General features: G+C 35.6%; 1 protein-coding gene across 2 annotated transcripts in view; it reads right to left on the reverse strand.

Annotated features, from left to right (window-relative positions):
* Positions 1-15,863, reverse strand: part of LOC101896361 (dopamine receptor 1) — a 301,976-nt gene that overhangs the window by 102,052 nt on the left and 184,061 nt on the right. Inside the window, exons 4-5 of one of the 2 annotated variants that reach the window (XM_059121808.1) lie at positions 8,675-8,735; positions 4,022-4,201 (exon numbers count right to left, since the gene is read on the reverse strand). In XM_059121808.1, the coding sequence (XP_058977791.1) occupies positions 4,022-4,201; positions 8,675-8,735 (241 nt within the window). Of the gene's footprint in view, positions 1-4,021; positions 4,202-8,629; positions 8,736-15,863 lie in introns of both variants that reach the window. The other variant, XM_059121803.1, reaches the window with a different exon arrangement.

The following is a 15,863-nucleotide window of genomic DNA, read 5'->3' on the forward strand; positions in this document are numbered from 1 at the left end:
ACCTTCGGCTGGCCACCAGAGCTTAAGCGCCGGCCATGGTGATGGCATGGGCCGCCATAACAGTCAGGAGTATTTTGGAGAGCAAGGTTGGCACTTAAAAAATACCAAAGTGTCGATCACCTCAAGCAAGCGCTTCGCCGGGAATGAGCCAAAATACCGCAGGGCAACATTCTGGCAGCGTGTGACGTTTTCATTGACCGTTTCAAGGCCATAATTCGTGCCAAAGGTGACCAATTCGAACAAATCTAAACTTATTCTAAAATTTGATGCTATTTCCGACATTTCTTGCTTTCATTGAAAAAAAATTTAAAAAAAATTTGAAACTTATGGCGTTTGACTTTGTTGCAGTTTTTTTATCTCACCCTGTATATCTTTATCCGATATCAGGTTTATTGTGCAACAAATAACCGATATCGGTCTAAATAACCTGAATTTGGGAACATCCGAACGAATTCAGTCTAAAAGCAAGTACATCAAATTAGGTGAAAATCGGTTCAGATATAGCTATAGCTCCTATATATATATGTCTCATCTGATTTGGGGGTTTAAGTCACTCACGTGTATAATATACACTCCACAAGAATGATATTTGGTATCAGATATTGGATACAGCCTAAAATTTTATCGAGATCGGATCATATTTAGATATAGTTCCTGCATTTTTCTTTATCCGATATCAGGTTTATAACGCAACAACCGACCGAATTTAGTCTAGAAGCCAGTACATCAAATTAGGTGCCTTCGTCAAATTTGTTGAAAATATATTCAGAGTTGAATACGGTTTGTTGCTGGAGCTCTACTAAATATACATAGTGGTGTAGGGTTATAATTTAGTCGGCCCCGCCAGTCTTTTGACATTTCCTTACTAGTTTTTTTTTCATTAACAATTAATTAGCTAAAGTCATCGATTTTGTGAAAACTTTACCATTACTATTCAGTTATATGCCATTTAATTAATTTTGTAGGTAATTTAACATTTTTATAAAAAAATATAACTGCACTGATTCATGACATTCTCCCCAAGTAAACAAGTCCTCATATTAGCTCCACGATAAATTTGTCAAAAACCTCTTTTCAATTCAACGAAAACGACTTAAATTTTTCAATCTCCTTGGGCTACAAGCCGGCTTTAAATCATTAGTGTCATTTTCTCAGACAATGAAGCTTATTTCAGACAAACGAACTTCCGTTGCTTGCGATGACAAGGGACAGAAGATAAAGAATTTGGCAACTGTCTAAGGGATTTCCGTATAACATTTTTTGCTTTAATACCAAAAATTTGCCAGTGAGAAGAGGGACAATTTTAGTTGGGGGTAGTAAATGCCGAAAATTTGCGAATGAGACAAGGAGCAAAATTTATTTGGGAAAGGTTGGAAATTTCAGTGGGGGGACACAGGCACTAGATTGGTGTTGGGTGAAGAATGGCACGTAGAAAGTGAAAATTATTTGATTGAAATGAACTTGTTTGCACCACAACAGAAAAAAGGACAGCAACAGATGAAATATGTAATAACAAGTAAAAAAGCTGTAAGTTCGGTCGGGCCGAACTTTTAATAACCTCCACCATTTGGTAGAAATTTGGCAATTTCCAAAAAAAAAAAAAATAAATAAATAAAAATAAAATCTGTTAAAATTTCTGTTAAAATCTTAAAAATACCGAATGCCTATACGACGATGTGGACCTGCATAGGCAACTTTTGTCATAAATTATTACAATATTTAAATGCGAAACTTGAAGAAAAATCAGTTTATAATGTAGCTAAAATCATCAAAATACCGAATATAGGGGGTACCGTTATATGGAGGCTATACGAAGACGTGGACCTACATGGCCCATTTTCTGTTTTATGCTGCATTATCTATTAGGAACTTCAAATACCAAATATGGAACGATTCCGTTAAATAATGTCGCTAGAATCTTCAAAATACCGAATATCGGGGGGTACCCTTATATGGGGGCTATATGAAGACGTGGACCTGCACAGGCAATTTTCTGGCATGGACTAAAGTATCCATTACGAACCTCAAATACCAAATTTGCAACAATTCCGGTAAACAATGTCGCTAAAATCATCAAAATACCGAATATGGGGGGTACCGTTATATGGGGGCTACACGAAGACGTGGACCGTACATGGCTCATTTTTTGACTTAGGATGTAGCATCCATTACGAACTCCAAATGCCAAATTAGAAACAATTGCGGTGAATAATGTTGCAAAAATCATCAAAATACCGAATATCGGGAGTTACTGTTATGTGGGGGCTATACGATAACTTGGACCTACATAGCCCATTTACGAACTTGCCAGTGAGAAGAGGGACAATTTTAGTTGGGGGAAGTAAATGCCGAAAATTTGCGAATGCGATAAGGAGCAAAATTTATTTGGGAAAGATTGGAAATTTCATTGGGGGACACAGACACTAGATTGGTGTTGGGTGAAGACTGGCACGAAGAAAGTGTGAAAATTATTTGATTGAAATGAACTTGTTTGCACCACAACAGAAAAAAGGACAGCAACAGATGAAATATGTAATAACAAGTAAAAAAGCTGTAAGTTCGGTCGGGCCGAACTTTTAATAACCTCCACCATTTGGTAGAAATTTGGCAATTTCCAAAAAAAAAAAAAAAAAAAATAAATAAATAAATAAATAAAATCCGTTAAAAATTCTGTTAAAATCTTAAAAATACCGAATGCCTATACGACGATGTGGACCTGCATAGGCAACTTTTGTCATAAGTTATTACAATATTTAAATGCGAAACTTGAAGAAAAATCAGTTTATAATGTAGCTAAAATCATCAAAATACCGAATTTAGGGGGTACCGTTATATGGGGGCTATACGAAGACGTGGACCTGCACAGGCAATTTTCTGGCATGGACTAAAGTATCCATTACGAACTTCACATGCCAAATTTGAAACAATCTCGGTAAATAATGTTGCTAAAATCATCGAAATACCGAATATCGGGGGTACGGTATATGGGGGCTATACGAAGACGTGGACCTTCATGGACCATTTTCTGTTTTATGCTGCATTATCTATTACGAACTTCAAATACCAAATATGGAACGATTCCGTTAAATAATGTCGCTAAAATCTTCAAAATACCGAATATCGGGGGGTACCGTTATATGGGGGCTATACGAAGACGTGGACCTGCACAGGCAATTTTCTGGCATGGACTAAAGTATCCATTACGAACCTCAAATACCAAATTTGCAACAATTCCGGTAAACAATGTCGCTAAAATCATCAAAATACCGAATATGGGGGGTACCGTTATATGGGGGCTACACGAAGACGTGGACCGTACATGGCTCATTTTTTGATTTAGGATGTAGCATCCATTACGAACTCCAAATGCCAAATTAGAAACAATTGCGGTGAATAATGTTGCAAAAATCATCAAAATACCGAATATCGGGAGGTACCGTTATATGGGGGCTATATGATAACTTGGACCTACATAGCCCATTTACGAACTTAACCTGCCTACTGACAAAATATACATGTGTGCAAAATTTTAGCCTTCTATCTCAATTTGTTCGAAGATAGCGTGATTACAACAGACAGACAGACGGACAGTCAGACGGACAGACAAATAGACAGACAGACATGGCTAAATCGTCTTAGAATTTTACGCTGATCAAGAATATATATACTTTGTTGGGTCTGACATGAGTATTTCGAGGAGATACAAACGGAATGACAAAATTAATATACCCTCCATAGTATGGTGGATGGTATAAAAAGGGGACTTTGAACAGCAGTCTCGATAATACATCTCCCTGCCTAAAAACTTGCTGTTTTAGAAGCAAACATATTTAACATCAGAGAAGCTTGTGAAGGTAGAACTTTTCAATAACATAATCACCTCATGAGAATTTCCCCTATATTTTATTTCACTGGAATTGATAATTCCTTTGGGAAAGCAGTTAGTATTTGCTTTAGCCAGCATAAAGGCAATAAATTCACATTCAAAAGAGAGAAAAAATAATATCCTTCAGATACTTACCCAACAAATCATTAACTCCCGCAAATGTCATCACCAGCGATGCCACAAACAAGTCCGCAATTGCTAATGATGCCAGAAACAAATTCCCAATGCGACGCAGACTGCGTTCCGTGTAGATGGCGAGGCAGACGAGTATATTTCCGGCAATTGACAGGAATATCAGAACAGATAGGAAAATTCCTGCAATATTGAAAATTTCAAATAAAGAAGGAGAAGAAAAGGAAATATTTGGAACAAAAAAGACGATAATATTCTTTACATATTTGCCTTAGAGAATAACAAAAAGAAATCGAAATATGAATGATAGACAGATGCGATGGGATGCTGTGAATGCTGTGCGACAGATGAATGATGTGAATGCAGGCATTCATGCAAGGACGAAATGTTAAAAAATAAAATGAATATTTCAGGGAATGCACTCGCAAATGGATAAATGATGATAAATGCCAACAATTTATATTATAAAAATCACAATGCCTCCGATGTGTAGGTATCAATGTGTGTGTGCGTGTGTGTGTGTTTCTGAATATCAGTGTGTTTGTATATGTCTTTTCCGCTTCCATGCAAACATTATTTAGACGGTATCCCTGTGTGTGATAAAGTGTAAAAAATGTGAATATTTGTCTTCTTGTTTTCCATCCAAAACACCCACCCCCATCCCCTCACATAAACGTGCGTTCCGAGCAAAACATGCAACGCCAAGGATGGGATGCACACATGTCATTCCATCATGCTAGAGATAAGGTGGGAGAGGAGAAAAAATAATCGGAAAGAAATCATGCTAACATAAACAGAAAATGTTCCTAGCGCCTGGTACGTGTTATGGTAATGCCGATAACGAGGAAAATCTCTGTTTATCATCTGTAATGATTTATATCTTATATGTTTCCTACTTCATTAAAGGGATAGATAACATATCAAATCTCTAGACAACGGGGATTTATTGGAAATTCGTGCCAACGGACGAATCTGACTGAGGGGACATTAATAGGAACATTAAAATATAAAATTTTGGAAAATAGACTTACATTGAAGTAGATTATTTCACGGATATATTGACTTATATTTTAACACAGTACCTTTGATATCTCTATATAATTTGACTATAACGGTTTACATTATTTTACTACAGTCAAACGTGGTGCCTTCAGAGGGAGGAAATAGATACTAATCTACAAGTACAGAAGAGTACCCCAACTATTTGGGACAATAGTGAGTTCTTTTTATCCTGCTCAAAAAGTAATTAAATTCGAGGTAACCAGTTAGAAGAAGATTCAGTCAGGGGTTTCCGAAATATTTTTATCCTCAGCCCATGACAACCACATGACCACTATCCCTCTATATACCATTTGATGCGGTCAAAACGTGCCTAGTCGAAGTAACGGTTTTAGACCCTAGGTCTCTTTTTTGCACCAAATCCGTTTCAGAACATTTGGAGTCGATCTAGCGATGTCCGTCCGTCTGTCTATCTGGCTGTCTGGTGCGCACTATAACTCTCGAAGGAAGTATCCGATATGGTCCAAACTTCGTACATCGTAATATTTTTGTCAAACATAGATCGAGTTCGGAAATGAGCAATATCGGTCCACTCCTTCTGGCACCTCCTCTACAAAAAGGTCAACATTTTCAAAAAAAAAAATATATATATATATATATTTTCTGCACAGAAAGAGAAACGATAATCTGATAATCCAAATATTTGCGTCAGTGCTAGGTCAGGTGTGAAAATGGACAATATCGGTCCACCCTATCAAGTACCTCCCCCCAAATGGTCAAAATTTTGAATAATTACAACTCTTATAAAATGTGATGTAAAAGTATAAAAATATTGCGACGTGCTAGGTTTGGACTGTGTTGTGTTAATGGAAATTTTGGGATGTACCAAGTCATGAATAGAATCGGATGTCAATTTGGCTTTTTATGAGCTTCATGGATTTTCAAAATTGTGAGCTTTTGTGGGGGAGGCACCAGAATGAGTGGACCGATATATCCCATCTTCACAACGGATCTTTTCTTAGTGGAAATAATGGGATGTGGGAAATATAAAGAGAACCTGATTTCGGGTTTTATAAATGTTTTGGTTATTCAAAACTTTGACCCCTTGTGGGGGAGATACCAGAAGGAGTGGGCCGATATATTCCATCTTTACACCAGATCTTGGATTTAAGAAAATATTGGAATGTGTGCAATTTTAAGATAGTCGGATTCTAACATCACATTATAATTATTCAAAATGATTACCCTTTGGGGGGGAGGTACTTGATAGAGTGGATAAATAATATCCATTTTTATACCAGACCTAGAACTGACGAAAATATTAGGATTTGCCAAGTTGGAGCAAACCAGGATTACCGGTACTCTTTCTGCGCAGAAAAAAATATTTTTTTTTTTTTTGAAAATTTTGACCTTGTTACCAGAATTTTTTTTTTGAAAATTTTGACCTTGTTACCAGAAATAGTGGACCGATATTGTCCATCTTAACACCAGAACGTGGATTAATATAAATATTGGGATGTGTGAAATTTGAAGATAATCGGGCTCTTACATAAAATTTTATGAGAATTGTAATTATTCAAAATTTTGACTATTTGTGGGGGAGGTACTTGATGGAGTGCACCGATATTGTCCATTTTCACACCTAACCTAGCACGGACGTAAATATTAGGATATGCAAAGTTGGAGCAAAATCGGATTATCCTTTCTCTTTCTGTGCAAACAATATTTTTTTTTGAAAATTCTACCTTTTGTGGGGGAGGTACCAGAGGGAGTGGACCGATATATTCTATCTTAACACCAGACATTGGGTTAATATAAATATTGGGATGTGCGAAATTTGAAGATAATCGGACTCTTACATCACATTTTATGAGAGTTGCAATTATTCAAAATTTTGACCATTTATGGGGGAGGTACTTAATGGAGTGGACCGATATTTTCCATTTTCATTGTATATGCAAAGTTGGAGCGGATTATCCTTTCTCTTTCCGTGCAACAAATTATTTTCTTTGAAAATTTTGACATTTTGTGTGGGAGGTACTGGAAGGCGTGGACCGATATTGCCCATATCCGAACTCGTTCTAAGTTTGACAAAAATATTACAATGTACCAAGTTTGGATCAAATCGGATACTCCCTTCGAGAGTTATCGTGCGCATCAGCCAGCCAGAAAGACAGACAGACGGACATCGGTAGATCGACTCCAAATGTTCTGAAACGGATTTGGTCCAAAGAGACTAGGCACGTTTTGACCGTATCAAATGGTATATACCCTTTGTAGCCATATGGCTGAGGGTATAAAAGCCGTTTATTAAACCCGAAATATGGATTAGGTTATCTTTATATTTCACAAAACAAACATTTTTGCTTCCACTAGGTCTGTTCTGAAAATCGGATATTGTAGTCCTCTCCTTTAGGTACCTCCCCCACAAAGCCTCAAAATTTTGAGGCTCTTAGCTTATAAAAAGCTAAATCAACATTCGATTCCATTTCAGACTTGGTACATCTCAATTTTTCCATCAACATAAAGATTTCTTTTGCTACCTGTCCCACATAGGGTTCAAAATTTTGAAAAACAGATACCTCAAAGAAAGCGAATTAAACATCCAACTATCTTCAAATGTCACACTTACCATAATTTTTGCTAACACAAGGTCTGTTGTGAAGATGCTATATATCCGCGAACCCCTTCTGGTACCTCACACACAAAGGGTCACAATTTTCAATACTTTTATCTGTCATAAATTACAAAACAACTCAGCGATACATTACAACTTGCTATATCTAAATGTATATCTCTCAACCAGAAATCTGAGATGAATATGGAATTTATGATTTCACAAAAATTGGATAAAATTCGATTTTTCTTATAATTTTGGTCATACCAATATTTTTATCTGTCGGTCGACACGCACATGTTAGCATTTTCTAAAAACTATTACATATCTCATGTAAAGTGAAGGAAATTACCAATATAGTCCAAACTTGGAACTTCGCAATATTTATATCATATTTATTTAAGTCCGATACGAAGTGGACAATTTTGCCCCATTCTTTCATATCCCACTCCATAGAGGGTCAAGAGTTTGAATAATCATAACAGAAGTCAAAATATTTTTAAATAATCGAAAATTGGCTGAGGGTATACGTCTGTCGGCTAAACCGACCGATACTGTTTTACTTGTTTTTGTGAACTATAAATTGGAGAAAAACTTGAAAAGGTACCTCCCGAACTATAAAAATGCAGATAAAATGGTTCAGAGTTACTATGTGTCACTAGGTTTCTAAATTAAACCAGCGTGCACCTATGATACTTCAATCAACTTATTTCATATGGATTGATGGATGCCTTGACTTGGAATGATTATCAGTAAGTTTCCACATATCCGATTAAGGTGATGGCTAAATTTTCTCTACTTTTTATATAATTAGATTATTATGAAATGATTTTATTGTGATATCGATGTATCAAAATTTTCTGCAATTTTCCTATACTACCATTGCAAATGTTTCGAAAAATGTGTCTTAAAATAAGTAAATAAGTGGAATGAAATAAAATGTGGAAATAAATAAAAGATAGACAGAAGGAGACATTCAACGACATTTACTTTACCAACAACAATTAATGATACAAGTGACTCCACTTCAGGATCCTCACCCACTATTGTATCTGTTTCTGAGGGATTTATCCAGGAGGTTTCATTAAAGTATGTTGTTATCTGAAAATAGAAAGTGAGAAAAATAAATATTCAAATAATTATTTGAAATATTATATTTACATTAGAAGTGTTAAAATCAATATTTTTCAAATTGATCAAATCTTGGCATTTAAACGTATGATGCATATTAATTGTTGAATGTTCATCATACGCCCTGCGTCACTTGAAATAACTTCATTATGTTGTGCTCTCTTACTTTGTAGCTGCAGGAACACTTTTTCCAACTTTTTTCCTTTCCTTCTCAATTTAATGCGAAACATCAATAAATCAAAATTACACAATATTCATTCATCATCATCATCATCGTCGTCGTCATCCACTTACCTGCCAGCCAAATAAATAAATTTGTCTGTTGCAATGCTTGAAGACGATTCCGTCAAAGAAGAAGAAGAAGAAGATGTATTAATATCTCTTCTCTTCATGGGCTTGCTTGCCTAATAAATTGCAAATTGAAACAAACTTAAGTTTTTGGCAAAAGTGCTGTGGTTTTTGCAAAAATACTCATGCTGTTTTTATATTTCGTTTCAGGCATGCCAGTACATGATTTATTATAAAGTTGTTGGCTGTTGCCAAAGGCAAAGTTTCTAATTAAAGTTAATGGTTTCGTGTTGGGTAAGTATATAAGGGTGGAGAAGGGAGATCGGTTTTCTGTTGCGGTTAGAAATGTTAAATCTTTCTAAATTTTATAGGGGTTACTTAAAATGTTCTGCTAATAATACAAGCCAAGTAGTGGCAAAAAGTTGTCAGAGTTTGGCAAAAAAAAAAAAAATATTGAATACGTTTTTAAAATTTTTAAAATAATTAAACGGTAAAAAATTATTATTCTGGTATCTATTTTTAAATAATTAATAATAATTTACTGTCTTAAGTATTAATTTTCATTTTATATCGTTGGTAATTTGCTTTGGAAGAAAAACCTATATAAGTCATATTTCAAATAAAAAAATATCATTAACTTTCTAATGCTAATTGAACGTCCATATTTGTTTGAAACTTCGAAGGATCTGTTTGGATTTTGACTATTTTTTTTTTTTTTTTTTTTTTTGACATGTAGGTACCAGTTATTGTGTACCATCTTTCCTGTTTTATGCTGCAGTATCTGTTGCGAACTTCAAATACCAAATTGGGAACGATTCTTCTAAATAATGTAGCTAAAATCATCAAAATACCGAATATCGGGGGTACCGTTATATGGGGGCTATATGAAGACGTGGATCTACCTGACTCATTTTATGACTTAGGATGTAGTATCCATTACGAACTTCAAATGCCAAGTTTGAAACAATTCCGGCGAATAATGTCGCTAAAATCATCAAAATACTGAATATCGGGAGGTACCGTTATATGGGGGCTATATGATAACTTGGACCTACATGGCCCATTTACGAACTTAACCTGCCTACTGGCAAAATATACATGTGTGCAAAATTTAAGCCTTCTATCTCAATTTGTTCGAAAGATAGCGTGATTACAACAGATAGACAGACAGACAGACGGACATGCCTAAATCGTCTTAGAATTTTACGCTGATCAAGAATATATATACTTTGTTGGATCTGACATGAGTATTTCGAGGAGTTACAAACGGAATGACAAAATTAATATACCCTCCATAGTATGGTGGAGGGTATAAAAATAATACGATCTGCAAATTTGAACAAAATCGTATACTCCTGTTGATATTTAATCTTAATAGTTAATAACTATGTGCATTTTTATCAGCTATATGTGTAACAGAAGGGGAAAGAGTGGATAGGCCTTACCCATCTTCAAACTAAGTTAACGAAAAATAATTTTCCTCCAAGATTTGAAAATGTTAAATCTTAATTTGTAGTTATTCACCTAAATATTTATGGCGAGTATACTAGTGAAGGTAGTATCCGCACGAACTCCAAATACCAAAATTGTTACAATTCCGGTGAGAAATGTGACACAAAGCCATACAATACGGAATATCGGGGGTACAGTTAGATAGGGACTATACCTAAACATAGATCTTATATTTTTGTTACATATGATGATGTTACGGCAGAAATTCTTCCTACACAAATTACAACAAGTTAATAAGCAGTAAGATCGGCCGGGCCGAACTTTGAATACCCTCCACCATTTAGAACGAATTTGGAAATTTTCAAAAAATAATATCCGTAAAAAGTTGTGCTAAAATCTTAAAAATACGGAATATAGCCGTTATATTGGGGTCTATACGACGTTAACCTATATAGGCTTTGTTTTCTATAAGCCATTACCATATTCAAATTCGAAACTTGAAATAAACGGTGAATAATGTAAAATCATCAAAATACCGTATTTAAGGAGGTACCGTTATATCGGAGTTATACGAAGACCTGGACCTGCATAGAAAATTTTCTGTCACAGGCTGTGGCATCCATTACGAACCTCAAATACGACATCTCAAAAAAATTTCGGTGAGTATTGTACCTAAAATCTTCAAAATACACAATATAGGGAGGTACTGATATATGGGGCCTATACGAAGACCTGACCCTGTATACACAATTGTGTTCTTCCACAGACTGTAGTTCCCATCACGAACTCTAAATACGTAATTTGAAACTACTCCGGTGAGTAATGACGCTAAAATCATCAAAATATATAGAAATATAGTATGTACCGTTATATGGGGGGCTATATGAAGACGTGGATCTGCACAGACAATTTTCTGCCACAGACTGTTGTAGCCATTACGAACTTCAAATATCACATTCGAAACACTTCCGGTGAATAATGTCGCAAAAATTATCAAAATACCGAATATTGGGAGGTACCGCTTTATGGGGGCTATACGAAGACGTGGACCTGCACAGACAATTTTCTGTCACAGGATGTTGTATCCATTACGAACTTCGAAACAATTCCGGTGAATAATGTCGCCAAAATGATCAAAATACCGAATATAGGGAGGCATCGTTATATGGGGGCTATACGAAGACGGGGACCTGCACAGACAATTTTCTGTCTTAGGCGGTAGTATCCATTTTGAACTTCAAATACCAAATTTGAAAAACCCTTCCGGTGAATAATGTCGCCAAAATTATCAAAATACCGAATATTGGGAGGTACCGCTATATGGGGGCTATATGAAAACGTGGACCTACATGGCCCATTTACGAACTTAACATGCCTACTGGCAAACTAAACATGTCTGTAAAGTTTTAGCCTTCTATATCTATTCGTATCGACTTAGAATTTTACGCTGATCAAGAATATATATACTTTGTTGGGTCTGATATGAGTATTTCGAGGAGTTACAAACGAAATGACAAAGTTATATGCTCTCCACAGTATGGTGGAGGGTATATAAATTTCTCATGGGTGGTGAACCGTTATCACAACTACAGATCAGTTTCCACTGTTGATGATGTTGTTGTGATAGCCAAAATTTTGTAAACAAATTCCCGTTACTCCACCTCGAACACATGGTGAAGTCGGGTATAAAAGGGCAGCCGATGGCAGAATCGGGACAGTCAGTGCCAGACCTTGAAAGTGCCAAAATCAACCTCGGTAAGTAAACCAACATTGCGTCGAAGCTTCGGAGATCCGGGACATCCTTGTACATCCTGAAAATATCCTTACCCATCCTGACGACGTCCTTGGGAGTCCTTAGGCATCCTTTGTGAGTCCCTTTATCATCCTTGAATATCCTTGTAGTGCTTGGGTACTTATTAAGGGCCCTTTCAACCGTATCCTTGTATATCCTGTAGTGCTTGAGTACTTATTAAATTCACTTGCAACCATATCCTAGGAAACAATGTTATCTCTATTTACAATCTCTAAACTACAAATTTGGAAAAATATATTTTAACCTACGTTATGATTATTCAACATTTTGACCCTTTAAGGAGGGTATACAAAAAGAGTGAACCAATATTATCCACATCACATCAGAACAGAACTTGATATAAATGTTAAAATGTGCCCGATTTGGAACATATTGACTGCTTCCTTCATGAGATATGTAGGATCTGTAGATCTGTGGTTGAGAGAAGTTTTGTAGATATACGAAGATTGAAAAGAATATCTGACTTGTTTCGCAGCTTATGAAAGATGTGTGTATTTAAAATTCTGACCCTTTATTGGGGAGGGGATGGGGTGTTATTAGAAGGAGTGAAGCGATATTGCTCATCTTCGTACTCCATATAAGTTTGAAAATAATATTACGATGTAGCAAGTGTGAACCAAATCGGATACGCCCGTGGAGGGCGAACACCGCAGATCGACTCCAAATACCCTGAATCTGATTTCATAAAGAAGCCTAGAGTCTAAAATCGTTATTTCGATGAGGCACGTTTTGACCGCATCTAATGATATAAACTCTCTGAAGCCATATAGCTGCGGGAAAAAACATTAAATCAAAATACATTTTGATATAAGTCTTGTATTGGCGTGCCGGCCGATTTTTATACCCTCCACCACATTCCGTTTGTAACTCATCGAAATAATCATTTTAGACCCAGCGTAAAATTCTAAGACGATTTGGTCCTGTCCGTCCGTCCGTCTGTTATAATCACGCTACAGTCTAAACGAATTAAGATAGGAAGCTAAAATTTTGCTCTTTTGTCTGCAGGCAGGTCAAGTTCGAAGATGGGCTATATCGGTCCACGATATCGTATAGCCCCCATATAACGGTACCCCGCGATATTTGGTATTTTGATGATTTTAGCCACATTTTCTAATGGAATGGTCTGAAAATCCACACAAGGAGTTCCTTCTGAGTACTTTATCCCCTGGAAGATAATTATGATGATAATTATGTATATAGGTCCACGATATGGTATAGCCCCAATATAACGGTACCCCTCGATATTCGGTATTTTGATGATTTTAGCCACATTTATTAATGGAATTGTCTGAAATTCCACTCAAGGAGTTCTTTGTAAGCACTTTAACCCCTGACAGAAAATTCTCTTTATAGATTAACGATATCGTATATCCCCCATATGACGGTACCCCCGATATTCGGTATTTTGATGATTTTAACTGAATTTTTAATGGATTTTATTTTTTTTTTTTTTTGAAAATTTTCTAATTCGTTTCAAATTGTGGAGGGTATTCAAAGTTCGGCCCGGCCGAACTTACTGCTTTTTTACTTGTAGTTTTTATAACAGTTACCAACCTACGATGTCATACTATGGATCTTGTGAAAATTTAATGAGGAAACATCCTCTAGGAAATATCCTCTTATATCAAAATAGACCAAATGCTGATGCTTTACTGACGGAAAGGCACTTAAAAGCCTTTTATAATATTATTATATATATTTTATTATATTATTATATTATTATTTTCATTCATTGTTACAACTACATTTATTTTTTCTTCATTCTATTCCGTTAATGGATTCGTTTGTTATCAGGATCTGGGAATTACCTTAAGGTAATTCGAATAAAAAAAATAAACTGTGAAATTTCTCGCATAAAAGTACGAAATTCCCTGCCAGCAAATTGCATAACGAATATTTATGGCGGTTTTTTTTTTTCGTTTCATTTACCAAAAAAGCAGAAAAAGAATGAAAATTCCGCATCCTTTAAACTGATGTTTATCACACCTTAAGCGTCAACGCAAATTGCACTTTTCCGCAAGAGAAGGAGAGAGCAAAGAACACAAACAGACACTTCAGATAATTTAATTAAATCCAATAGAAGTTTTAAATTGAATTTATAACCGCTAAAATATGTTTTTTTACCCCTCCACTCAACAACACTGTCCAGCATCGGATAAGAATGTCGTCATTTGTTTACTGGCATCGCTTTTTTCCCACATTGTTATTTTTTCGCATTCGCATTTCTTGTTCTTTCCCGCTCTGTGTGCTTTGAAGTGTTTTTTTTTCACGTTTCGAAAACTAATTAAATTATTCAACCGTAGAAAGGAAAACACCAACTGTAACTGTGGTTAATACAAACAAATGATATGACTGATACGATATGGGTGTGAGTGGCGATCTGTGTGTGTGTGTGAGTTAACATTTATGTTATGGCCATGAACGAGAAAGTCAATGTGGTTTAAATGTGTTATTTGCGCAAAAATGCCACATTGAAAGTCCGCAAGAAACAGATTGTAAAAAAACCACACTAACCAGAATTATTGACAAATAAAGCAAACCAAATTCAAGTCGTAGATTTAGGTGAAAAGGAAATTATGTTAATTAAGGAAAGAAGCTTGCAAATAAATTGCGAGATGAAATTTCGAATATATTATGGAATGAAAATATTTAGGAATGGGAATTGCAAAACGATTTATCTATTGGCGTTTTGTTTTGACAATATAATAACATGTTAATATAACTTTCAACATCGCCGAGCTCGAATCCTGTGCAGTAAAATATATATGAACTAAGCTGCAAAAGTTCTAGGTGCTGTACATTAAATCTTCTTATATATACCGGTCCCACTATGTATGGTCATATAAAAATTTGGCCTAAGAACCCAAAACCCTTTTAGGGTTATGCTCTACATACATAATGATGTCAAATCAACTTCGACTTTCCCATACCCCAGATTGGTTGTCGCAAAGTATAATTTTAAAAATATTTTCAAGGAATTAGAAAAAAATTTCTAAATTTGAAGAATAAAATATAAAACATAAATATAAACAAGTAAGCAAAGGCTATAGTAGTGCGGGGTCGGCCATGTGATACCCTACAACACTACAATATGTTAGAAGAACCCTTATGTCCAAATCCATTTTGAAAGATTTCGCTTTTGAAATTATGTCACGGAGCACCGCCCAGATATTACCCTTAGCAGTTTGAATAGGGACATTTACCCAATATTTAGGCACTCCGTCTGCTGTTAGTCGTAGTGGTCCATTTTACAGCTAAATACAATCCAATGGCCATCCAACATGCTAGAATTCTTCCCTGTCCTTAACTCCCCTCTCAGGCGTGTCGATTTATTTCAAATGTGTAATAGGGATTTTTTTCTGTTTTTGGTCCATTTCAACCCCTAAATATATTGGGACATATAGGCGCTTCTGAGCCTAACAATATCCTTGTTAAAATTTTCGTGAGAATCGGACGATAATTGCAATCTGTATATAATAACCTCAACCTGTGTTGCAAGGTGAAAAAGTATTACAAAATATACACTTTAATATTGAGTCAAATTG

This window comes from Musca domestica, unplaced genomic scaffold, assembly GCF_030504385.1.
Source record: "Musca domestica strain aabys unplaced genomic scaffold, Musca_domestica.polishedcontigs.V.1.1 1, whole genome shotgun sequence".
Lineage (NCBI taxonomy): Eukaryota > Metazoa > Arthropoda > Insecta > Diptera > Muscidae > Musca > Musca domestica.